A 26829-nucleotide genomic window follows, 5' to 3' on the forward strand; every position below is an offset into this window, starting at 1 on the left:
AGGGTTAACTGTTACAAATTATCTTAAAAAAAAAAAAAAAAACAAGAATTGTTTTTATGAGTTGTCAACCCACACCAGCCCTAGTTTTATGGTTTACGGGACTGATTATCTAGAGATAAGGACATCTGTTCTTTTTAATGGTTAGATTCAAATATGACTTCCCTGACACTAAAATAAACAAGGCCCTTTTAAATATACCTTGAAAAGCATTCTTGGATGGGTTCTACAGAGTATCTGGACTAGCCATACCTTTCAAAAGATATTAAATATGGAATTCTGGGCCTAACAGCAAGTCGCAAGAACAACTAGATATTTGTAATCATTGCGATTACTCAAATCAAATTATGCAAAACAGTTGATGATTAGGAGGTGCCAAGGACAGTGGTCCTATTTGTAGTCCTATTTTATTTTGAGACGTGTATGTGGAGTGCACAGGCACAACAGTGAAGATGGCGTGTGTCTAAGTATTATGGAAACAAAGTTATGAAGCCTTTTAAATATTGAGGCAAACGTTAAAGTCCAAAGAAAGGTTTTTTTTTCTTTCAAGTCTTAAAAATGTCAGTGGCTGATTGATGACAGGGGTGTACTTTTGTCGTTTTCATTGAGAGAAGAATAAGTCTTGCCCTGGAGTTATGAAATCAGAATTCAACAGAGGTGCGTTTTGGGGTCAGACACGTAAATTGTCATCTTTTCGACTCCAGTGACTGCTCTGGGACAGGACCTATGACATGTGGTAATGTATAGGGAATAGTGATGCACCCGGTACCCGGCCGCTTTTAATGAACGACGACACAATGTGTCTACATCGACTAAGTTTCATTTGTCAATTAACCTGGTCATTGCATGGGAGGCCTGCTGTGCATTTCTACTCCATAGACTAGTGCAGTTTGCTCCTGCAACAACATGGTTAACAAAGAGAAAATAGAAGCAGAGAGGATGAATTAGGATTACATTCCCAGCCGTATAATCAGACAGCAAAGTAACATACAATTAGTGCTCCAGCAGGCACCACGGCACGATTTGCACAATTTTGCACTGTCAGATATATAGCAATTCCATCTGCATTTACTGTATATGTGAAGCAAACATGCAATCACCCCCAATACGCGCTAACTCCAATCCCCAAGACCCCCCCAAGCCACTGATTGAGCCACCTGCGCTGAAGCAGGGATATCCTGAAAATCTGACCTGTTGGCAGGTCTTGAGGACTGGAGTGGAGAACCCGCTGCACTAACCGGATTGCTGACTGGTGCAAGATGTGTGCCGAAGCACCTTCACACTTTGGGGGTTATTCATTATTAAGGCACTTTCCCTGATTGTTTCAGTGCAATAGTTCCCCAATCTGCACCATCGGAGTTGAATGGATACCCCCCTCTCCCCCCCATTAAACCTTTGAGTGCCACGGCCCCTCCGGTATTCACGATCACGTGACCGCTTGGTCACATGATCACTCCATCGCTGATGACAGATCAGGAGGGGCGTAGTCATCAATAGGACAGCGCAGCGCAATCTCCCCTCTCCCGGAGTGCCGGGTGTGTTCCTGTGTTATATTATGTATATGGACTTTTACTTGCTTGAGGTGAGAAAGATCTGTATTTTGAGTTGCTGACTTTGGCTGAATAAAAGCCAGCGTTGATTTTTTCAAACACAAGTCTCCTGTGGTTGCCTCTGCGTGCATCCACCTTACATCACCGTAGTTTGGTAACCTATACAATGAAACACCCGATTTTGCCGTACTCTTTTGGAGCCACAGAAACATTATTTTGGAGTATGAACCATTTTCATTTATACGCCAAGCGCAGGCCATTTCTGTGAGCCCCAAAAAATGGAAAGACATATTTTTGATGGTGCCGATGGAAGACATATCAGGTGCACACAAGTGCAAGTTAAGTTTGCAATGCTTAGTACATAGAGCCCATAGCAGTGCTGTGATCAACATTTGACATTCTTCCATTTCACCAGCAATTAATATCACTTGGTGAATAGTATAAACGCGGTTACCTTCGCTCATAGTCTAGATCTCCCACGGAGCCGTTCATGAGCTGGTTTGGGGTCCACTTTAGGGTCATGGCGTCTGCAGTCTGGTGAAGGGATAGGTACCCTGGAATCACCTCCATATCATCTCTCTTAAGACGACACAAAACAAGGAACATTACAGGTCAACGAGGAACCTCAACCGTAAGAGTGCCCTTTTCCCTAAAACTATTGAATGAAGCCAGTTGAACAGACGCAAAGTGGCCGGAGCCGCGTGCCTCCCTTACTGATAATTAACATTACAAATATAAAAAAAACAAGCAACGTTTTATTGCAACGAGTTTAAAAGACCTAACGAATCAGCCCTTCAATGCTGAGGCAATACAAAAAGGCTTCTTCTGCCATTCATCTGAAGCTAAGAGCAACATTCTAAGGATCTGTTAGCATCAAAGTATCAAGGTATTTTTTGCTCCCCGCTGAAAAAAAGTAATTAATTATAAAATAGGTTATAAAGGAGTTACCCGTACATACATATATTACATGTATTGTAGATTGTAAGCTCCTTGGGGCAGGGCCCTCCTTACCTACTGTAAAAAAATGTATGTTAATGTATGTTATTTTATTGTTTTAGTCCTCCAGCCCTATTGTACTTCGCTACGGAATAGGTTGATGCGTTATAAATATACGATGATGATAATAATATTTAATATGGGCTGTAACAGATGCTGCATCTTCGGATTATCCTGCCTTTGACTTCTGCGCTTTAACAGCCTGCTCAGTCGGGGATGGGCAATTTCTAAAAGCGAAAGGGTGAGTTTCTAACCGGCGAGTCTGCTTGTTTATGTCTTTTATATAGTAGAAATGTAATGCAAGATGTCCCTGGCTCAGAGCATCTGGCTTTCCGAGATATACTGTATCACGCTGAACAATGGCGAACCAATCAGAATTGAGCACCTCAAAGGCCTTAACATATGGGAAGTACATCTGGACACTGCAGAGTTGCTGATTCCTTTTCCCTAGGGAAGGGCAGCACAATAATGATGAACCTTCATCATTCAAATCTCACTCTTTTCACATGTAGTACAGTACGTTGCAGAATAAACACAACGGCGCGTGTTGGCGATTGCTGGTTTCAAGCTGTACAATGTGATAGAGACTTTGAGTTTCATCGTTTTCTAGAAACTAGAAGGGTATATTTCGCAGAACATTTGTATGCATTTAGCATAGGGACCTGCTACTGAGACTTACCTTAACGTTGGTTAGCAGGCTTGTCATTATTTGATCAAAGGATGTAACCAAAAGTCTCCTTTGTCTTACAGACTTAGGTTTCACTATGTATATTTATTTCCCCATTTATTGTTAGCCCAATGGGAGAAGCGCAGGGATTCACTCTCCGTTTTTTCACATATGTATGGCCAATCTTTTCCTCAGCAGCAGGCTCCTTACATGGAGAAGCGTGGTGAATATATATATATTTGTTTTATAGTTTTCTAGAGACATAACCACTTATGTACAGTCTGTGGCGGGCATCCCTTTTTGCCACCTGTAGTCTGGGAGGGGGCAGACCCCATCCTCGGCGTATGACATCACAGCGCCGCGTTATCATGGCAACGCGACAGCAGATTGTCATGGCAACGTGGCGTCACGTGGCATGTGAAGGCGCGTTGTCATGACGACGCGATGCTACAGGAGAGGATCTGCTACGGAAAAGGTAAGACACACACCCCACACACACACTCACCAATTGCCGCTCTACGCCAGGGGGGCGCAAACTGGGGGGGTGAGATTTTTTTTTGGGGGGGGGGGGGGGGCACGGCGGTTACAGAGGCCCCGCGGTCTTCAGTGCGAGGCCTCTGTAACTCACTTACCTGAATTCAGCCGGCTTTGAGCTACGCGTCACCATAGCAATGCAGCTTCAAATGACGCTTCGTGGTCATGTGACGTCACATGACCCAGCAACAGGTTTGGACGCCCGGGGTCACATGACATGACTCCGCTGTGTCATTTGACGCCGGATTAAAAGTAAGGGGGGGGGGGCGCGACACTGGGGGAGAGCAAGCAGGGAGTGCAGAAAGTTTGCGCACTCTTACTCTAGGCTATAGCCTACTCAGCCTAATGGGAAATCCAGCACTGTGTACAGTATGCCTTTGTCTGCGGAATATTAACACGTCACTGTAAGGACAGGTGGCACTAGGGTAAAAGTTACTACTTTGGGTCCGATTGACCGTAGGGGCCCTCGCAACCCTTGTTGACCAGTCAAATGTAGCCCTCCACCTGCGGAAACCACGATATACAGTAGCCGCCATACGTACGGGCTGAACCATGACATTGTTTTTTCCGTACAGCAGAGTCGCTCTAGAGTTCTGGTGTAACGATTCCACGTAGTCGCGCGCCGACATTGAAGGTCGGTCGTCCATGCTTCCGCTCGAGTGCCTTTTCTGAATCTGGAATTGTCAAGCAAAAAAATAAAAAAATATATATATATATATAAAACTAGCACTGACAAGTGCACGCGTAGAATTTTACAGGCAAGCGAGTTTGTGTCGCAAAGAGCTTACAATCTAATAGTGGAGCCTGAGAGACTGGGAAATAAATTGACTTGGCCGAGGTTACAACGAGGAGAGCTGACACTTGATCTGGATTCTCCTGTTGCAAAGGTGGTGTTCTTATCACCTAGCTATCCCTTGTGCTAGATACAAGCACCATTCTATTAGGGAAATGTGCATTCTCATCTGCTGAGGGTTTTTGTTTCCATATACTGTAGAGAATAAGGTCTAATCAGATGCCATTATGCCATCATTGATCTACAGTAAATGGTCTTGGAAACATGCAAGTACATACACCAGCCTGGCATCTTCATCCAATTATTATGTGTTTAATAATAATATAAAAACAATTATAATGAGATGTTTGCACCTACAGTGTTTTATTTACCTTTAACATATACATTACCTTACAAATGCAATAAGCACATGAATTCGTTTTTTATTTTAAATATATATAAATATATCTACTATATATTTTGGAAAGCTGTTTGTCTGGTCGCTATGCATTTGGACACCGTTTAAGATATCGCAACCACATCTTGCATGATGGTTCCTGAGATCAAGGAGCAGGTTTTTGTCTATTTGGACCCAATTGGACACCATTTTGAATCAAGATGGCGGACTGAACCTTTCAAAACTGCACTGATTTTAACCAAATTGGGCAGGATTGTAAATAGCTGGATTGAATTTAGAAAATCCATCTTTTGTACACGGTCAATTTTATGTTGGATGCTCCAGAGTGAGAACTGGCAAAAATGCACATGTTTTTGCGCCTGATGGAAAAACGAAAAATATAGTTTACCTAACAGCGTTAGAGTAAAAATAAATTTTAAAAAATTCATCAAGGAACTAAAAAATTTAATTTATAAATCTCGGTATTTTTGGGGTTTCTTAAAATTCCCGAGCAGCGCCCGGTGCTTTCAGCTAATATATAATAAAAGAGAGAATCTGTCTGTCAGGGCCATAGCTCCAAGACAATGAAACGTAAACACCGGAAACGTTGCATGCATATGAAGGGGACCCTATGGGTGTGCACCTTGATGTTCCTTTTTTAAACATTTTTATTTAAACGCATTAATTCTATGAGTGATTCAAATTTGTCTAACAAGCAAGTCAGCCAGTGGGTGTTGTACCTGGTGGGCTATGTGTCTGGCACGTGACATCATACTGGTGACATCATAATACACATAGCCTGGTGGCAGATAAGGAAAGTCAGATAACTGTAAAGCTTACACAGAAAGCAGACGAAGAAAGTGAGGAAGTCAGTTGGCATGTGAGGAGTAGGCAAGAATGCTGGAAAAGGCAATTTCCAAATTAAATGAGGATAAATTAGGAGAATCCTTGATGGAGAAGGATTTACTGTAGGATGGCAGGTTTAGCAATAGTGCCCAAAGTCATGCAGTAGCTGCAAGGGCCAACAAGTTCTTATCTTGCATTGAATAAGCAATGGATGGAAGGGAAGTAAACATAATTATGCCCCTTTATAAAGTATTAGTAAGACCACACCTTGAATATGGAGTACAATTTGGGGCACCACTCCCTATAAAAGACATTATGGAACTAGACAAAATGCAGAGAAGAGCCACCAAATTAATAAAGTGGATAATCTGATTTATGAGGAGAGGCTAGCTAAATTAGATTTATTTACATTAGAAAAGAGGTGTCTAAGAGGGGATATGATAGCTATATACAAATATATTCAGGGACAGTACATGGAGCTTTCAAAATAACTATTCATCACAAGGGCAGTACAAAGGACTCGGGGCCATCCCTTAAGGTTGGAGGAAAGGAGATTTCACCAGCAACAAAGGAAAGGGTTCTTTACAGTAAGGGCAGTTAAAATGTGGATTTCATTACCCATGGAGATTGTGATGGCAGATACAATAGCTATCTTTAAAAAAAAATTGGACATATTTTTTCAAAGGGAAGGTACAGTATACAGGGATATACCAAATAAGTAAACATGGGAAGGATGTTGATCCAGGGAGTAATCTGATTGGCAATTCTTGGAGTCAGGAAGGAATGTATTTTTCCCCTTATGAAATATCATTAGATGATATTTCACTGGGTTTTTTTGCTTGCCTTTCACTGGATCAATATACTGTTAAGTACGGATATAGGATAAAGTATCTGTCATCTAAATTTAGCATAGGTTTATCTTGATGGACGGGTGTCTTTTTTCAACCTCATCTACTATGTAACTATGAGAGAGAGCTGAAAAGAATTGGGGACATTATAAGGTATTAAAGGAAAGTAATGGGAGGGAGAGGGATGTAAGGGGGAGAGTGAGAGAGAGAGATATGAGGAGGGAGAGAGAGATATGAGGAGGGAGAGAGAGATATGAGGAGAGGGAGAGAGAGATGAGGAGGGAGAGAGAGAGATTTGAGGAGAGGGAGAGATGAGGAGAGGGAGAGGGAGAGAGAGAGGGGGAGAGGGAGATGGAGAGGGAAATGGAGAGGGAAGGTGGGGAAAGAAAAAACAATCACAGGGGTACAGCGATGAGAAAAAAATTGTGAACCCCTTAGGATTTTCACATTTCGAACCTAAAATGCATTAGATCTTAATTTAAGTCCTAATAATAGATAAAGATAACCTAATCAAACAAATGATACCAAAACATGATACTTTTGCAACATTAACACACAATCAGACCCGGTTGCTAATATACTACCCAAACCACCGGCTAGCACGGCCGCTAGGTGTTTCTCAGTGTCATGGATGTATTCATTGCCAGCATTTAGAAACGGGTACATTTAACAAACACCTGCATGATGGGGCTAAATACCAAATAAAGGACTTTATGAACTGCATCCCATGCGACTCATCTACTTCATCTGGTGGCCTTGTGGGTTGTACTATGTGGGGAAGACCTCACGGATGCTGAAGGTGCGGATTTACTTACATCGTTCGGATATTCGCAAAGCTATTTCAAGCGCACAAATTACAGGAGATTTGAAATGTACGCTTGTTTCCAAACACTTTATAAAGAAAGAAGCCTAATATTTCTACACTTACTGTAGGTGCATGCTGATAGCACATATACCGGCTGTGCCAAGAGCCGGTGGCAGGAACAAATTATTATTACAATTGGAGGCCCGCCTCCTCTTTAGTTTGAACACCCTTACACCAAAAGGCCTCAACGAGGACTTTAAACTGTCCTGTTTCTTATGTCCACCTTTCCATAGAAAATTGATGGCTCTCTTTAACCAACGGGCATTTGCAGTAGTGTTGCGAGCAACTACATACAGTACCAGGACCATGTTCTTTGCAGATTTTAAAGTGGAAGGGACACTCCATCTCCTTTTGTCATCTCCTTTTTTTTTTTTTGCATTTCGGTTGCAGTTATAATCCAGCAGTAAAGATTACCCATGGTGGCATGTTCTCACATCTAGTCATTGCCGCTGGTATTGCCTAGCATGGGATCAATGGCAGTTGGCTGTGTGGCTTATCTCGCCTATACGATGTATGGTGGATTGAGGCGGCACCAGCATGCATCATCTCTAGCTCTGGTCCACGATTTTGTCCTTTGAGACGTGTGACATATAGGAGTAGAGTTTAGACAGCTACTATATGGACTTATGTACAGGAAATATGGGGTTTCTCTGACTTGGAGTCATGTTCATAACCCTAGATTAATGTTAATGATTGACAATTATCTGTGGATCATTCCTTGCTGCTGCACCTCCACATGCTGCAAACAGTGATAATACACCATGGGTTCTGCAGCCTGGAACCTAACCAAGATGTGTGGAGATATGCAGACCTATGGAGTCAGCAGTATGTGCCCCTAGTTCACTTAGATGCTGTGTGAGACATTTGCTGTATGTGTACATTCCATATATATGGCAATAGATGGTACTCGGATTGTTATGCCAATAATCGATGAAAACCACAGACAAACGGGATTATAACATGCACAATATAACATTACCCTACTGTATATACATGAGACATGAGGTTTTGCAATGACTAGGGTGCTATGCTTGCAACACTAGACTGATATGGAGATATTATTCCCTCTGTGTGCCAGATGCATTTGCTGCCAGATCATCTGAACATTTGTGTTAGGCAATTGCTACATATGCAGTGACGCACTGTTGATACTAGACTTCTCCCCCCCCCCCCTTTCCATATCAGGAGATACTAGGCGATAGATGGGACGCGGATTGATGGACGACTTTAACTTAAAAACCCCACAGATGAACAAAATTACAATGCATGCAATATTTTACTAAGTTGCTGTAATCATATCCTATATCGACTAGCGTGTTGTGGCTGCAACATAAGACGTGGTTAAGTGGAAATTACTTTGATGGAGTGACAGTTCTATTGAGTGGATGAGGAGTACACGGATGACCATATAAGAGTACTTCTCTAAACCATCTCTTCTGTCTTGGCATTGTGACAGACTGTGGCCAGTGAGGGTCAGTCTTTGACCAGTTCTACTCCTTCACATTCTCCATACTCTTGGTATTCGTAACAAAGCTCTATCCTGGATCTCCTCTTACCTCTCCCATCGTACTTTCATTGTTTCTTCTGCCATCACCTCCTCCTCCTCTATCAATCTCTCTGTGGGGGTACCCTAGGGCTCTGTCCTGGGACCTCGCCTCTTTTCTCTCTACACACTCTCTCTAGGTGACCTAATCATACCTCTATGCTGATGACACACAAAATCACTTCTCAACCCCTGACCTTATACCTGCTGTACAGACCAAAGTTTCTGAATGTCTCTCTGCGATATTATCCTGTATGGTCCTCCGCCGACTTAAACTCAACATGTCAAAAAAAGAGCTCTGCATACTTCCTCCCAAACCTGGCCCCACTACCTCCTTCCACATTACTGTAGAAGTTCTGTCATACATCCAGTAGCGCAAGCATGCTGTCTAGGGGGTCACACTCTACTCCTCTCTCACATTCAAAACATATCTAAAACCTGTCGCTTTTTCCTCCGCAATATTACAAAGATTCGCCCTTTCCTCTGTTGCTCAACTGCTAAAACTCTGACACAGGCCCTCATTCTCACCCATCGCGATTACTGTAACCTCCTGCTGTCCGGCCTTCCTGCCTCTCACCTGTCTCCCCTACAAATCTATCCTAAACTCTGCTACCAGAATCACTCTACTCTTTCCTAAATCTGTCTCAGCGTCTCCCCTGCTGAAATCCCTCTCCTGGCTTCCTGTCAAATCCCGCATCTCTAACTCAATTCTCCTCCTCACTTTTAAAGCTTTATACTCTTCTGCTCCTCCTTACATCTCAGCCCTAATTTCTCACTATGCACCATCCCGACTCAAGGATATCTTCTCTCTACCCCCTTTGTATCTAAAGCCCTCTCCCGCCTTAAACCTTTCTCACTGACTGCCCCACACCTCTGGAATGCCCTTCCCCTCAACACCCGACTAGCACCCTCTCTCTCCACCTTCAAGACCCACCTTAAAACACACCTGCTTAACGAAGCATATGAGTAGCTCTGTGGCTAATACCATACACCTGATAAATAAAGCTTGGTCCCTTGCAGACGCAGTTACCAGAACGCCCTCTTACTGTCTCTGTACGTTCTTCCTACCTACCAATTAGATTGTAAGCTCTTCGGAGCAGGAACGCCTCTTCCTAAATGTTAATTTTTATGTCTGAAGCACTTATTCCCATGATCTGTTATTTGTATTATTTGTTATTTATATGATTGTCACGTGTATGAATGCGGTGAAGCGCTATGTATATTAATAGAGCAATATAAACAAAGACATACATACACACATACATACATACTCATCCATGCATACTGTACATTGCTGTAATCTACAATTCCCTTTATGTGTACACTTGTTATTCACTGTATCTGTTTTTACAGAGGTTTCTCACACTTGTGCCTCTTATTTACTGTATGTTCCCTCTCTGCTTGTTGTTGTTGTTTTTTTACACATTCACTTCACTTTTGGATGCACTGAGGTCCGACTCCGTTTTTGGGCCTGCCTGAAGCAGCAAGTGCTGTGCCTGCACTTTAGTTTATTGTCAAACTGTTGCTTGGCAACCACACATCAGCACTGGGACTGTACTTTGATTTGTTGTCAAGCTGTTGCTTGGCAACCACACTGCTGTTCTGTGACCCCTGAGATTAGCCATTTTTGCGGGTTTGCACTTCCTGTCTGCCTAGTATTTAGTGTGTGTCTCAGCTTCCACATTAGCACAGCCCTGATGAAGGGCCTTTTTTGGGAATCGAAACGTTTGTCTATGTGAATATGAATACTTTTCTTGCCACCTACCTGCTGTGTGCTCTGTCTGCTTTTGCCTGGATCCATGGGTTTGGGTAAAGTATACTTTAGCTATTTCAGCTTGAGCTCAAAGACAGATAGTCTGACATTCTCCTCTAGAATCTGCTGATACAATGCAGAATTCATGGTTGTGTCAATGATGGCAAGCCATCCATGTCCTGAGGCAGCAAAGCAGCCACAAACCATGACACTTCCACCACCATGCTTGATGGTTGGGATGAGGTTCTTCTGTTCAAACGCAGTGTTTGGTTTTCGCCAACATAATGTTTTTTGCATTGATGCCAAAAAGTTCTACCTTTGACTCGTCTGTCCCGAGAACATTGTTCCAGAAGTTTTGTGGATCATCTATTTGCTATTTGGCAAACTTCATACGGGGAGCAATGTTCCTTTTAGAGAGCAGTGGTTTCCTCCTGGCTATCCTTCCATGAACACCCTTCTTGTTCAGTCTTTTTCTGATAGTTGAGTCATGAACACTTACATTAGCCAAGGCGAGAGTGGCCTGCAGATCCTTGGATGTTAATCTGGGGTTCTTTGTGATTTCTTGGATGATTTGTCGGTTTGTTCTTTGAGAGATTTTAGTAGGATGACCGCTCCTGGGTAGAGTGACTGTGGTCTTGAACTTTCTCCATTTGTAGACTGGAATGGTGGAGCCCCAAATCCTTAGAATTGGTTTTGTAACCCTTTCTAGACTGATGAGCATCACTAACTACTTTTTCTGTGGTCCTCAGAGATTTCTTTTGATCGTGACATGACGTGTTTCCACACACCTGTATGGTGAAGACCAAACTCACAACATTTCTGATCTTTATATAATTATTTAAACACCTGATTCAATTATCCCTTTAATGTAGCTAATAAAACCACGGTTTCACTTACCCTGACTCTTAATTACTCATTGTTGTCTAATTCCTACATCATTTTGCTTCAAAAGATATGAAATTTGTTAATATAAACCCTATTGGATATTTAAGAAAAGACTGGGTTTGATTGAAGAAAGTTATCATGGAAAAACTATGACATTTCCATAATTATCATTGGGGTTCACAAAGTTTTCTCGTGTATATGTATATATGTACACACACACACACACACGCGCACACGCGCACACGCGCACACGCGCACACGCGCACACGCGCACACACGCACACACGCACACACACACACACACACACACACATATATATTTCAAGGCTTCCCCAATGATCTTCCAGGCACTGGAAGCAAACTTCTCCATGTTGTTACAACAAATGTTCTGATTTTATCCTCCCATCTTACTTTTGGTCGTCGTCTTGGTCTCTGGTTAACTCTTGGAAACCAGTTAAGTACCATTTTTGTCCAACAGTAATAATTTCTTCTTGCCATATGTCCGGTCCACTGCCATTTTAATTTATTCACCCAAGTGATGATGTCACAGACTTTTGTTTGCTTTCAAACCCATTCATTATTTTTCCTGTCTCTTATGGTAATACCCAGCATACATCTCTCCATACTTCTTTGATTTGACTGAGGCTTCTGAATTATCTTTGCATTTAGGGTTCAAGTTTCACATCCATACATGATCAGTAGAATACACTGTTTGAACACTTTCCTTTTGAGGCACTGTGGAAGGTTCCCTTGCAAGATCGTCTTGTTTCTTCCAAATGTGCTCCACCACATCCTTACTCTCCTATTGGTTTAATTTGAAAGGTTCCCATCCATTGATACATGCTGACCAAGGTAAGCATAGTATTTGACTTCTTCTAGTTCTATTACATTTATTTTGATCTTTGCAGCGTTGATACATTTGTTAAACATCACTTTGGTCTTCCTGAGATTCATAAGGAGGCCTACTTTCTCACTTGCTTCTGCAAGTTCCTTGATTTGTTGGAGGTCTTCTGGACTTGTGGAAAAAATAACAATATCATCTGCAAATCATAGGAGTCTCAAGTATTCAGTTGATTTTGGTTCCTTTTTCTTCTCAATTCAATGTCTTGAACAATTCAAGTGTTGCTGTGAAAAGCTTTGGTTACATGGTGTCTCCCTGTCGCACTCCTTTGCTGATCCTTATCTTGCTTGTATCTTCATGTTATCTCGTAAATGTTCCTTATAATAGCAGGAACTTGTAATATAATATGCATTTGAAATTGCTGAAGTGCAGACAGGACCAAATGCTTTTTTGTAATCTACGAATCCTAAAATGAGTGGTGGATCGTATTCACTGCTTCGGGAAATTACTTCTTGTACGGCTTGGATGTGATCCTGTGTGTTTTACCCACTGCAAAATCCTGCTTGTGCTCTAGGCTTAGCAAAGTCCAGGTTAGTCGTAGTTGTAGTCGATTAGTATCTTCGTAAAAAATCTTGTGTGATTGGAAGTAGGCTCATTGGTGTGTAGTTCTACGGGTTGAAATCCCGCATTAACTGCCATTAGCAGTTAACACAGGATCGCAGTTCAATAAACCTGAATCAAAGATTAGTGAATCTCCCCCATACTCCTGCAAGAAGCAGCAAATTGATGAAGAGGGTTGTTGTAAATATTAAATTATGTGGGAACATTGCTCTGCATTCACTTATTGATGCACCCTTTGAATTAGCAGACAGCATTAGCACAGAGAGTTGTTTACTTGTCCTAAGACCCACAGAACACAGCACAGACAAGAATGGGGAAGGATGTCACCTAACCCAGGAGACAAAGTGAAAAACAGTTCAATAAACACTTATGGACGACTGCATGAGAAGCGTTTCTCCCCGGGTGCCCGCAGGTAACCTATGATTGCATTAGCAGCAGAAGACTTTGTGCTGTCATCTTTCTAGGAAGAAAAAAAAACCCATACGAATCCAATTCTCTTTGTTATTCCTTAATACTCCTTTGTTGGCAGAGTGTAAAGAAGGCAGAATAATGTTTTCGGATGGCACATTCCAAGCATACATGTAAATAGCCACAAAGCACAATTTATTTATTTTTTAACTACCACTTAATCACATTATAAACTATAAACGTCAACAACAGTGCAGTGCTAGTGGAAACCACTTAACACAGATAAGATTTAAGCACACATACTTCCAATGGTTTGCAGGCCTTTCCAGTCAACGGGCTCAATAAAACGTGGTTTGTGCACATGACAATGCATGTTTCTAATTAGAATTACCAGTGATAATTGCGTCACTTTGAAGGTCTAGATCAAGGGTGCGCAAAGTAGGGGGCGCAAGATTTTATGGGGGTGGGGGGCTGTTACAGAGGCCCCGTGCTTCCCCGAAGGCATTTAACATAAATGCCGGTAATCGCGCAAGGCCTCCTGTAACTTCTTAACTTACCTTGGTTCCAGCGACGCATCTCCATGGCAACCGGCGTCAAATGACCCAGCGGCGTCATTTGACGCCAGAGCTGTGCAGGGGGGGGAGGAGGGGGGCGCGAGCCGGAGACGAGACAGGGAGCGCATGAAGGTAACTTTGCACACCCCATGTCTACAACTGTTAAAAAAAATTCTGCTTCTACTAATATTAAAACAATTATAACATACCAGTTTAAAGAATTGTACTGTCAACTACTGGTATCGCCAGATCAGATCAGTCACTAGCATCTTCTTGATCACAAGCTGTTAATTTAAATCCAGTTGGTCAACATACAGTACTCCTCCTCTTCTGCTGATGGAGCTGTTATTCCAGCCATATTCTCCTTAGCATCCTTTACTAGAGCTACCATCTCTGTGGAAGCCGTGTATTGTCTTCTTCAGCCGTTGGGTTTGATCACAAGTGCTTTGGACTTGAAGGAACGTTTCATGTCAATATCAATCTCTTCCCATGCCTTCTTTACCCATGAGACAATTAGCTGGCGTGATCGCGGCTTCAAATTTCCACCCTTCGTGTATACCATGTATACTGTGTATACCATGCTGCCTTCATCAGCCATCCACAAATCATAAAAATCTCTTACCTTGTCTTTAAAAGGCTTATTCCAAACAAAGTCCGGAGCTTGAATGTATTTCCTGCATCCTCATGGGATCACTGCTGTCAGTGTTATAACCTCTTTTAATTTCCGTCTTTGTTGCAAGCCTTATGTGACATCGGTATGCATCCCACACAAGAAGTCGAGTAAAGAAACTGAACTTTCCTAGAGCAAGTCTTAACCAATCCACTGTCACGCTTTCATTCAGCCATCCATTAACTGATGATTCTACTATTACGTCATTTAATTTCTGCATCGCCCGGACCTCCCTCTTTCCTTCACGGAATACAATGTATGGTTTCAATTTAGCTCCGTGTCCCCTAGCCGATGTAACGATGCTCGTCTCAAGCAGGAAACGGACCCGCAGGGCTGAGGTAGGAAGGTCAAAGAACCGACCTGAGCCGAGGGACACAGTCCTGATAGAGTAGCGAGTCGTAAGCCGAAGGTCAGGGCTGGCAGCAGAGTTGCGTAGTCGGTGAGGATGCAGAGGTCGAGGCAGGCTGAAAACAAAGGTTAGTCTAGGTACTTGCAATGGTTGGGGCGGGCTGAAGACAAGGGTAGTCGAGGTACGTGAGCCGGTTCTGGTAACGTGAGGGACAAAAATCATAAACCCGTTGCATGAACATAGCAGGAAACTGGAACTGTGCTAGGCAACTTCCTGCTTACAAGGCTGTCCCTTTAAAGGAAGTTGCCAGGAGCAAAAATGGACGATCCAGCCACAGAGGACGAGCAAGAGCAAAATCCCGAACCGGAATTTGAAAACCCGGAAAGGATTTTGCCAAACCTCATAGCTGCCAGCACGCCTGCAACATGGTATTTATCATGCCCGGTACTTTTCATGGACACGGATTTTGCACCAGTCACATCAACAGTAGTATTACTAATCATATCGAACCAAACAGACATTTCATCCATAGCGATTATGTTAGATTCATGTATTTTCTTTTCTTCTATTTTGTTATTGACGTACGTAATAAAGGACACTAGTTTGTCAATCAACTGTTCCAGCCTTTTTGTGCCACTGTAGTGTTCCTTCTCAGGGATAATTGCTGCCTTTTCATAAAGCCACGTAGCCACCCTGCACTTGCAATAAAACATTCTTGTTTCTTGCCATGTGCAGCAATCAAACAACTCAACAGCCTTTCTTCAAATCATGTTTCTTGACCCACTACGCCGACGTTCCCCATGTGCTACTATCCAATCCATCAGCTGTTACTCCTCACGTACTGAATCTCTGTGCCCACCAACCGTTTTTATTTTGTTGGTTTGATCAGGTTTCCCCCGTTTTACCTTCGCCGTACGCCATTCACGAATACGTTTAGGTTAGGACGACCACATTTTCAAAATTAAAAACTGGGACACATTAAAAAAATTATTTATAAGACAAATGCCTAAAAAAAATAAAATATTATAATGATATTTGTCTAATAGCGCCCCCCCCATTTATGCTGTATTATTCATTCTCCCTCCTCTCTTCCACTCTATCTCCACATTCTCTTTCTCTTCTTTTCCTCCCTCCCCAGGGGCTGGCTGGTGAATTTTTATTTGGGGGGCAAGTGCATCCTACCAGCCCTGATATTACATATACCCACTGTATAAATGTGCAGCAGACATTATTGCACCTGTTACCACACAGTAATGGATGCAATAACGTTGGCTATATCTGTATTTAGGCAGCATAAACACATGCACACACACACACACACCTGATATGTCCACCATACAAATAAACAATCACACACTTTCCACATACACACACAATGTATTTCCCAGAAACACACTGACCTCCAGACACATTTACTGAAAACTAAAAACACACACAGACCCTGACCTGCACAACACACACACACACAGATGAGCACAACATACACACAGTGATCAGCACAACATACATACACACACAGTGATCAGCACAACACACACACAGACACTGATCAGCACAACATACATACACAAACACAGTGATCATCACAACACATACACACTGATCTGTACAATCCACACAGACCTGCACAGACAGCCACTGACCTGCACAGACTCACACACAACATACACAAAGATTGACCATCACATAAACACACACAGACTGACCTACACACTGTCCTATAGAAAGCAGCTCTACCAGAGCAACCATGCTCACAGGTGCCCTCTGTGGCCGAATCTGCAGCTGCATGTTTCTATCTCCATCATAGCAGAGCAGCTCCGTTCCTACTGATAATGACCTCCTTCTCTGCAGCTGCATGTTCCTACTGATAATGACCTCCTTCTCTGCAGCTGCATGTTCCTACTGATAATGACCTCCTTCTCTGCCGCTGCATGTTCCTACTGATAATGACCTCCTTCTCTGCCGCTGCATGTTCCTACTGATAATGACCTCCTTCTCTGCCGCTGCATGTTCCTACTTATAATGACCTCCTTCTCTGCAGCTGCATGTTCCTACTGATTATGACCTCCTTCTCTGCAGCTGCATGTTCCAACTGATTATGACCTCCTTCTCTGCCGCTGCATGTTCCTACTGATAATGACCTCCTTCTCTGCCGCTGCATGTTCCTACTGATAATGACCTCCTTCTCTGCTGCTGCATGTTCCTACTGATAATGACCTCCTTCTCTGCAGCTGCATGTTCCTACTGATAATGACCTCCTTCTCTGCAGCTGCATGTTCCTACTGATAATGACCTCCTTCTCTGCAGCTGCATGTTCCTACTGATAATGACCTCCTTCTCTGCCGTTGCATGTTCCTACTGATAATGACCTCCTTCTCTGCAGCTGCATGTTCCTACTGATAATGACCTCTTTCTCTGCCGCTGCATGTTCCTACTGATAATGACCTCCTTCTCTGCCGCTGCATGTTCCTACTGATAATGACCTCCTTCTCTGCAGCTGCATGTTCCTACTTATAATGACCTCCTTCTCTGCAGCTGCATGTTCCTACTGATAATGACCTCCTTCTCTGCAGCTGCATGTTCCTACTGATAATGACCTCCTTCTCTGCCGCTGCATGTTCCTACTGATAGTGACCTCCTTCTCTGCCGCTGCATGTCCCTACTGATAATGACCTCCTTCTCTGCCGCTGCATGTCCCTACTGATAATGACCTCCTTCTCTGCCGCTGCATGTCCCTACTGATAATGACCTCCTTCTCTGCCGCTGCATGTTCCTACTGATAATGACCTCCTTCTCTGCAGCTGCATGTTCCTACTGATAATGACCTCCTTCTCTGCAGCTGCATGTTCCTACTTATAATGACCTCCTTCTCTGCAGCTGCATGTTCCTACTGATAATGACCTCCTTCTCTGCCGCTGCATGTTCCTACTGATAATGACCTCCTTCTCTGCCGCTGCATGTTCCTACTGATAATGACCTCCTTCTTTGCAGCTGCATGTTCCTACTGATAATGACCTCCTTCTCTGCAGCTGCATGTTCCTACTGATAATGACCTCCTTCTTTGCAGCTGCATGTTCCTACTGATAATGACCTCCTTCTCTGCAGCTGCATGTTCCTACTGATAATGACCTCCTTCTCTGCAGCTGCATGTTCCTACTGATAATGACCTCCTTCTCTGCAGCTGCATGTTCCTACTGATAATGACCTCCTTCTCTGCAGCTGCATGTTCCTACTGATAATGATCTCCTTCTCTGCAGCTGCAGCTAAAACCGAGGCTGCCTGTTTTACGTAGCACTTTACAGAGACATTTTGCAGGCACAGGTCCCTGCCCCGTGGAGTTTACAATCTATGTTTTTGGTGCCTGAGGCACAGGGAGATAAAGTGACTTACCCAAGGTCACAAGGAGCCGACACCGGGAATTGAACCAGTTTCCCGTGCATCAAACTCAGTGCCAGTCAGTGTCTTTACTGACTGAGCCACTCCTCCCCAGTGTTTAATCAATCATTTACGGTACATACTCTTTTGTCATACAATATTATTGTCCTCCCTTCCACATTGTATTGCGCTGCGGAAAATGTTGATGCAAATAAAAGATAATAATAATAATTGAGTAAAACAGCCCTAGGGAGGAACGAAGAGAATGGTGGTGCTTCAAGTGGACAATGTTACTCAGAACCATCACACGGAGTAGCATGGCACTGGTACTTGCTTCACATGCTTACTCACACACAGCGCAGGCCTCTTGGTGGGCGAGTCTTGGCGGCAGTGGGAACTGTGGATGCGATGCCTCTGAACGAGCTCATCCGCGGATGGGTCAGTCCAGAAGTGGTCTGCAGTCTTCATCTTGGTGTACTCCAGGGCGCAGGGACCAACTGTTGGGCGATGTACAAGTAATTAGTGGTTTATCTGGTTCATGACGGGCACATAAGAGTGTCAGCGCAACCAACCTTGCGAAGTGGCATCATGCCCACAATGTCATTTAGCAGAGCGTAGACCAACAGGTTTAAGGGCTGGGGTCATTTTTTCGTGAAATATCTCTAAAGTGCTCCCATAAGAATGTCACATAATGACTTTCAAGGATAGGTGGGACCGGGTTCTTATCTGCCATCAAATTCTATTAAAATGCCATCTCATTCTGACACCAACACTTTACTCCAAGTTGGTAACTAAAATCTATGATTATTGGGAAGAAGTTACAAATTACGCCCAAGTGAGTTCTACGTATCAAGCTCATTTTAATCTTTCATTAATAATAAGAGGCGTATGGATCAGTGTATGCACATGTAATTCCTTCGTTTGCATTGGCAGGTGACTTACGGAGTGTCTTGAGAAGGAGATGGTGTACCTGACACACACGTTATAATGAGATGGTGAAATTCTACACCTGGGCCCAGAGTCTCCGCAGACATGAAAGTGGAGCGTTTCATTGGAGGGAGGTTATTAGCTAAAATCTCTGCTTACCCAGCAAAGAAGCGAGAATCGGGCCTTCCACTGGATCCGTTAAAAGTGCTTCTTTCTCATAATATTTGCTGGCGGGGGGACAAAAAAAAGAAAAAGAACTAGAATCAGTTACAAACGTTTGACAAGATAATGAATTCGGTCGTCTACCTCAGTGGGGCGCAAACTGGGGAGGGGGGTCTTTTTTGGGGGGGGGGCGCGGTTCACTTACCCGGCTTCCATGTCCACTTGTCTCTATGACAACATGACCCAGTTGCCATGGAGACGCGGCGTAAAATTACGCTGTGCGTCACATCACCCCAAAGCGTCATTTAACGCCACAGGGGGTGCGACACAGGGGGAGGGCAGGCAGGTTGGACGCAGTGTAGGAAGTTTGTGCACCCCTGCCCTACCTTAATGATACACAGACACCCTCACGTCACAGTGTAGCCACCTTAGCTATTCAATACAAAGGAAACTGCATTAAAAGCCATACAGTAGCATAAAGGGCCATATTTACGAAGTCGTGCTGTTCCACAAAACACCTTACTGCCCATTGACTTGAACGGACCGCAAGGTGTCTTCCATTAGCAGAAGGTGTCCTGTGGAACGGCTTTGTAAAAATGGGCCAAAATGTTACACAGCACAAATGGACTTCGTTAAGGGTCAATTTGAGACCTATTGGCACTTGAACCGTGATTGCCACCAGCATTAGACCTCCCTTAGTCATACAATGTATCTGTGGTATTTTTCTAGCTATTCTTCAGATACTCTCTATAGCTCGGGAGGCTCTATAGCCAATCAGTGCACAGACTCCCAGGGCTGTACTCGTTTCCTCGGGGGACCTGAACCCCCTGCTTTCTCTCTCTCTCCTGCACTCACTATCCATCCCTCTCTCTCCTCCTGCACTCCCTACTCCTCTCTTCTCCTACACCTCACCTTATCTCTCCCACACCCACTGCACCACTCTTTCGCCCTCCTGCATCTACTGCTCCTCTCTCTTTGCCTGTCTCTCTCCCTGCCTCCTGCACCCATTTCCCCTCGCGCTCTGCCTCCTGCACCCACTGCTCCTGTTCTCTCCCTCATGCATTCAACGCCCATCTCTTTCTCTTCCTGATGCATCCACTGCTCCTCTCTATACTTCCTGCACCAATCGTGTGCCCCCCTGATACTTTTCTGGTCCTGTACCCCCGTGTCCCCCACCTGTGATTTCCCCTGATGCCCCCCTTTGTGTGATTCCCCCCTGTGCCCCTCTGTGGGATTGTACTAGCAATGCAAAGCTCTGCACACAAATCCCTGTGCCTCTTGCCCCCAGCTCCCCACGAAGCGTCTACACCTGTTTAAGAATGTAAGAACCAAAAGAGTATATTATTATTCCGTAATAATGTATTTTGCATTCAGAACGAAAGATATTTAGTAGGTACCTACGGTCTGAGAACCTCAGTCGTTGAGTCACCTGTGCTGAAGCAGGGACATCCTTAAAACCTGACTTGTTGGTTGCCCTTGAGACTGAAGCTGGCCTCCCCTGCTCTACAGTCTCTAACTAAACTGTAACAGTGTTACCAAAACTAGGGTCAGCAGCACAGGTCTACACAAAGGCCCGGGCCATAGAGGGGTGAGGAGAGCGGAGGCGCGCTAACGCTGAGGCTCGCCTGCTTAAGTCAGCGCGATTCCACGGACTTGCAGGCGAGCCAGAGTGCGCGAAGGGAGCCGGGGGGAGGTGGTTGGAGGCGGGGCAGTGACGTCGCTGGGCCAATCGCCCGCGACGCACTGACGTCAATGTCACGGCGCCGACGTCACAGCGCCGTGACGTTGACGCTGCTTAAGGCTGATTGGATGTTTTCAGCCGACAGCGTGCTGAAAAACAGCTTGGCGCTCGGCTGAAAACTCCAAAGCCTCCGCACGCCTGCGGACGCTCGCGTGAGCCCTCTCTCAAGGCATCCTCATTGAGGATGCAGGGGCTCAGCGCGGAGCGTCCGCACGCATCAGCGCTGCTTGTCCTTCTATGGACGCAGCCAAAGAGTATCAGTATTAGTTATTAGAGCATAATGAAGTGGCATAATGGTGACAGTACAGCACTTCAAAGGAAGTATAGGCATACCCCGGTTTAAGGACACTCACTTTAAGTACACTCGCGAGTAAGTACATCTTGCTCAATAGGCAAACGGCAGCTCGTGCATGCGCCTATCAGCACGTCCTGAACAGCAATACCGGCTCCCTACCTGTACCGAAGCTGTGTGCAAGCGGGGAGACTATAGAGCCTGTTACACATGTGTTATTTACATCAGTTATGCACATATATGACAATTGCTGTACAGTACATGCATCGATAAGTGGGGAAAGGTAGGGCTTCACTTTAAGTACATTCTCGCTTTACATACATGCTCCGGTCCCATTGAGTACGTTAATGCGGGGTATGCCTGTACTCTTCACTTAATCTGATACACGTTATGCTGTCACCATTAACCATGGTAATACATGTCTTTTATTACGCACTAATACTACTCACTAAGGCCCAGATACCCAGAGTTCCAGTAAGTGACTTAACGTGACGCCATTAGCAGATAACGCAATGCTATGCTAAGACAACCCTACACTGATGAGCTGCAGCACGGACGCTGAGTTTGCATATAATAGGCTTTGTGGATATGCGTTAACCTCAGGGAACAGAACGTCCGCTCCTGTTTTATATAACGTCCCGCTATCTGCCTTGGCTTAACAGAGCTTTGTGGATCTGGCCCTAATACACTTCCTTAGACTTGTGTGACGGATTCTCATTTGCGACCCCACCTAAGAACGGCTGCATCGCACCTACCTGCAGTTCTCCACCAGGTGAAGTACAATTTTATCCAACACTTTCTCGATGAGCGCAGTTCGAATCCACAGATGTTTGATAGCCTGCGGGGACAGGTTCAGGAGCCTCTGCGTCCTGCGCACACTCTCGTGGACACCGTGCATCTGGTTCCTCCTGGGGATGGAGAGAAGTCAGACCGGGAACTGCCACAATTACTACGAAAAAGTTAATCTAGTCAACAATCGGGGCCCGTGGTCAACATACAATACAACCATGCAATTGTCCTCTTTGAGGGCCCAACTTATATCTCATGATGGCTACTAGAGAAACACAGGCACAGACCAACATGAATGCCAAGAAACATTGTTTCCACCAAATACATGGTTGAAGTTTCAAGGTTTTAGGGCCATGGTAAGCCACATGGTATACTTTATGGGCCGCACATTCCCCACACATATTTATGTATATGGTCCACGGGCAGAAGGGACGTTGCTTCTCCCCGTTCCGTTCAGCTGCTTAATACCGGAGCGCTGATTAATCCTGTCCCGCTCCTCTCCTTACGCTGAGAACCAGTGATTATCACAGAAGAGGAGCAGGGCTATTATTCAGCAGCTGAGGGAGTGGGAAGAAGCTATGATCCTCCCCAGCTGCATCTCTGCTCCGCCTGCACTGGGGAGAGCAGCGCGGGCTGCTAGGGCGGTCAGTGGCTGGGGGCCGCAGTTGAAGACTCAGAGGGCCACATGTGAATCCGGTTACCCACCAATATTGTTATAGGGGACCAAAGCACTGACCATTAACTAGATGTCAGCTGCATTCACTTTGACGTATGCCAGTGTTGTATTAGAATTCAACCAATCCCCAGACTTATTTCTGTGTCCCAATAAGCTTGAGTGATTCATAGCCTGTCATTATGATACTACCATTACAGGATTTTCTATGCGTCAAGTTAGGTATTACGTTTATGGCAGATTGCAACGATTGCACTACATTTTGAATGCAAGTCCAGGAGGGCCCCGCACTGCTTAGTAAATATGGGCCCAAGGCTTAGATTCCCTACACATCAGATAAATGAAAAAGATTGACGCTAAACGCTAAATATGTTTATGCACCCTTTGTCGCTAAAGTTATATCGCATATGGTAACGCAGTAATAACATGCATTTTACCCCAGTGATATTTTGCTGGTAGTGCTAACGCCATTAAGCAATGCAAATGAGGCAACAACATCGAAATAACTATCCATGGGCGCCAACGTGCCATTCCTTACATTTATGATCACTTTTATCACCTACCCCTGGCTGATGTTGGGCCAATCTTGTCTATGTATATAATGGCCATTATGTATATATTGGCAATATAACCTAACTCAACCTGGAATATATTCTAAAATATATATTACACAAACAATTAGCAAGGCTTAAATACATGTTCTTAATATATTAACCCTGTAGTAGCCCTCATATATTAACCCCTTAGTAGCCCAAGTGGCTAGCTTAATATTCCTTACAACTACACTCCTTACCCCCCTTGCATACCCAAGACGCCAGCAGGGCATTTCCTCTAACCATTACAGCAAGGGAGAAAGCTAAGCCCTAACCACCCTCCATGGGGAGCATCTGCCCCCATCACTAACTCCCCTACATCCACCCCAACACAGCTAAGAACCCCCCGCCTTCTACAGACATAACTTACCGACATCTTTTGGCTAATAGACCTGTAAGTCACTCCTGTAGATGGCAGGTGGTCGTTAGGTGCTTTGTGTGGGTGATAGAGTAGGTATCCTGGCGTGCGTTTGTTTGCCATAAGGGTTAGTAAGGGATTGCTTTCCTCTTTGGTATGCAGGTGGAGGAGCTTTGAAAAGAGTCCATTACGTGGACCCAAGCTCGCGAGCCGGAGCAGCTAACGGCACGCCCCCTGCGGAGGTAAGTATCTCCAGAAGCAGGAGGTACGTAGAGCTGAAAATAATGGGGTTCAGCTCCGGAGACCCCCTGCTTCAATCCTATCTAAAACAAAGGGGGGGGGGGGGGGGGGGCGGGGGGAACAGCCAGCTTGGATTGCCCCTTTAAAAACAGAAGCAGTGGACAATTTCCCATCAAAGTGGTTAATACGTAAAAGCTCTTACTTGCTCTCGAGCATCTGTTCAAGGTCTTGCACCTTCTTACAAAGTTCTTCTGCAAGAGGAAAGCTCTTCCCCACTTTCATAAACAGGGCGGCTATTTTGTTACTGCGCAGGAAACCCGCGGCCCTGCGTCTCAGTCCGTGCAACACGCAAGCTTCCACCGCAGCTGTAACAAGACAGGACAGATCTCTCAACTAACGGTGCGATTCTGTGCAGGGGAGAGTGGTGTTCCGTGTGGGGTGGGAAAGGGATGTTACTCTTTGATCTACTGGATCCTTAAAAAGGTGTCTAAGTGGAAATTGCAGTTATTCGATGGCTGATTTTAGCATGAGTTTAAAGCAGCATTCCCTCTCAACCAAACAGTGCCATTCTCAGCTCCTGGCACCCTTGTTCCCTAGAAACTTACACCTTTTAATGTGCTGGTATTCTCCTCTCCTTAGAGAAGTCAAAATGGCCACCAGTTTGGCATTACTCCTGTGAGCCAATAGGAAGCTGTGACATGACAGGGGCATAACATTGTGGCTTCTAATTGGACAAAAAGAAGGGTATGATCAAAGAAGAGCCAGAAGAATCCTCCACTAGGTTGCACTCTATGCTTCAATAATGAGATATATTTTGGACAATTTTGTCCTAGCAAAACTGATTTTGCTAGGACAAAATTGTCCAAAATATATCTCATTATTGAAGCATAGAGTGCAACCTAGTGGAGGATTCTTCTGGATCTTCTTTGATCATACCCTTCGTTCCCTTCATTAACCCTCATGCACCATGTTACTTACCTAAAAGAAAAATGAATATAAGGATGAGCGGTTTATATCATTAATTGTTTAACATTGTAATTGGACAATCCTGACGGCCTTCTTGTTTTTTTCTTTTCACAGCTCACCGGCATATTAAACCTCTGACTGCCACAAGATGGATCCCACCACACTATTGGGGTCTGGCACTTCAGGCGTCCCCGCCGTCAGTGACATAGTGGCTACGTCAGGGCTTTTAAGCTCATTTTTCGTGGGGAACGGCGAGTCGCATACGGGCGTTCCTGCTGGAACACTGAACGCGATTGGGCAGGCGGGGAAAGGGAAGTGGAGAACTCCCTCTTCTTTCACTCGCGTCAATCAATCACGTGATCGCCAAGTGCCGGAATGGGCTGCGTCACTCTGGTACCGCATCCTCTCCGACACGAAAAGGGTAAACAGATCAATGAGGTATGGGGGGTGGGGGAGGAGATATTGTTGCTTTAACCATGTCAAATAAAGGAGTGGTTCTACCAATCCTATTACCAAAAAGAACTATTCTACATTACAAAGGAGAAAAAGGTTTAAACTTTTACTCAATTTAATAATTACTATCATTATTTTTTTAAAGAGCCAACATATGCCACCGCGCAGTACAATGGGGTTACAGAGTGACATCAACTGCATAAACAGAATGACACACCAATAAGGACATACAAGCGCAAACAGATACAAAATGAGGGCCCTGCTCGTCCTCAGAGCTTACAATCTAGAGGGTGTAAGGGGCAATGTTGAAACATAAGGTAAAGTGGCTGCTCACTGTGGGATGAAGTATGGTCCAGCCGCACAGCTGGTCCCAGTAATGTTTGGGGGTGAGGATGTTAGGGTGTGTTAGATAACTTAAACCTAATGACATTCATGTATGCACATGTACAATACTACAGGCAGTCCTCGGTTATCCAGCGGAACCCGTTCTGGAAGTAGCGTTGGATAGTGAAACCGTTCTAAAGTGAGTCCCATGTTAATCAGTGGCGGTGAGCGTCGGATAACGCATTCCGGCGTCGAAAAACGGCCCAAAGGGTTGCGTTGGATATGCCATTCGGTGTAAAGTGAAACGTTGGATAGCGAGGACTACCTGTACATGAAAAAAATGGTACATTCACAGCACTGGTATTTTCCAGAATTAAGGGGTTTATTCTATATCCGCTGAAGCAGCCGATTGGGGCAGTTTCAGACAAAATTCCCCACTGACTTTGGTGGATGTAGAATAAGCCCCTAAGTGTTTTGTTTTACATTTGCACCTCTGATGGAACGCCTTTAACGCACTCTGATGGAATCACGGAACATTCTGTGGGAAACATCCAACATTCTATCGGAATTCTGTTCCGGTGTTACAGGAACCATTCACCCTCCTATTTTTTTTTACTGAACACATGAATAATTACTAAAGGCTTTGTGCTGAAACGAAACAGCCCATATTCATTTAGCAAGCCACGGGCACGAGCCAGGCAGGAACAAAACGACCTCAACCATAAACTGTGCTCGAGTCGGGCAGATGAGACATTATTATGTTGGGCCGGGTTTTACAAGCCATTTTACTAAGAGGTAGAGAGAAAAGATAGAAACAGCACGAGAAGACGAAAGAGGAAA

The 26829-nt window shown here is 44.4% G+C and overlaps 1 protein-coding gene across 2 annotated transcripts in view; it reads right to left on the reverse strand.

Annotated features, from left to right (window-relative positions):
• Positions 1 to 26829, reverse strand: part of SGSM1 (small G protein signaling modulator 1) — a 152870-nt gene that overhangs the window by 40169 nt on the left and 85872 nt on the right. For both annotated transcript variants that reach the window (XM_075568735.1, XM_075568736.1), the window contains exons 4-9: positions 24449 to 24611; positions 22349 to 22501; positions 19558 to 19625; positions 18823 to 18968; positions 4287 to 4418; positions 2002 to 2126 (exon numbers count right to left, since the gene is read on the reverse strand). In XM_075568735.1, the coding sequence (XP_075424850.1) occupies positions 2002 to 2126; positions 4287 to 4418; positions 18823 to 18968; positions 19558 to 19625; positions 22349 to 22501; positions 24449 to 24611 (787 nt within the window). The remainder of the gene's footprint in view (positions 1 to 2001; positions 2127 to 4286; positions 4419 to 18822; positions 18969 to 19557; positions 19626 to 22348; positions 22502 to 24448; positions 24612 to 26829) is intronic.

This window comes from Ascaphus truei, chromosome 13 (assembly GCF_040206685.1).
Source record: "Ascaphus truei isolate aAscTru1 chromosome 13, aAscTru1.hap1, whole genome shotgun sequence".
Classification (NCBI taxonomy): Eukaryota; Metazoa; Chordata; class Amphibia; order Anura; family Ascaphidae; genus Ascaphus; species Ascaphus truei.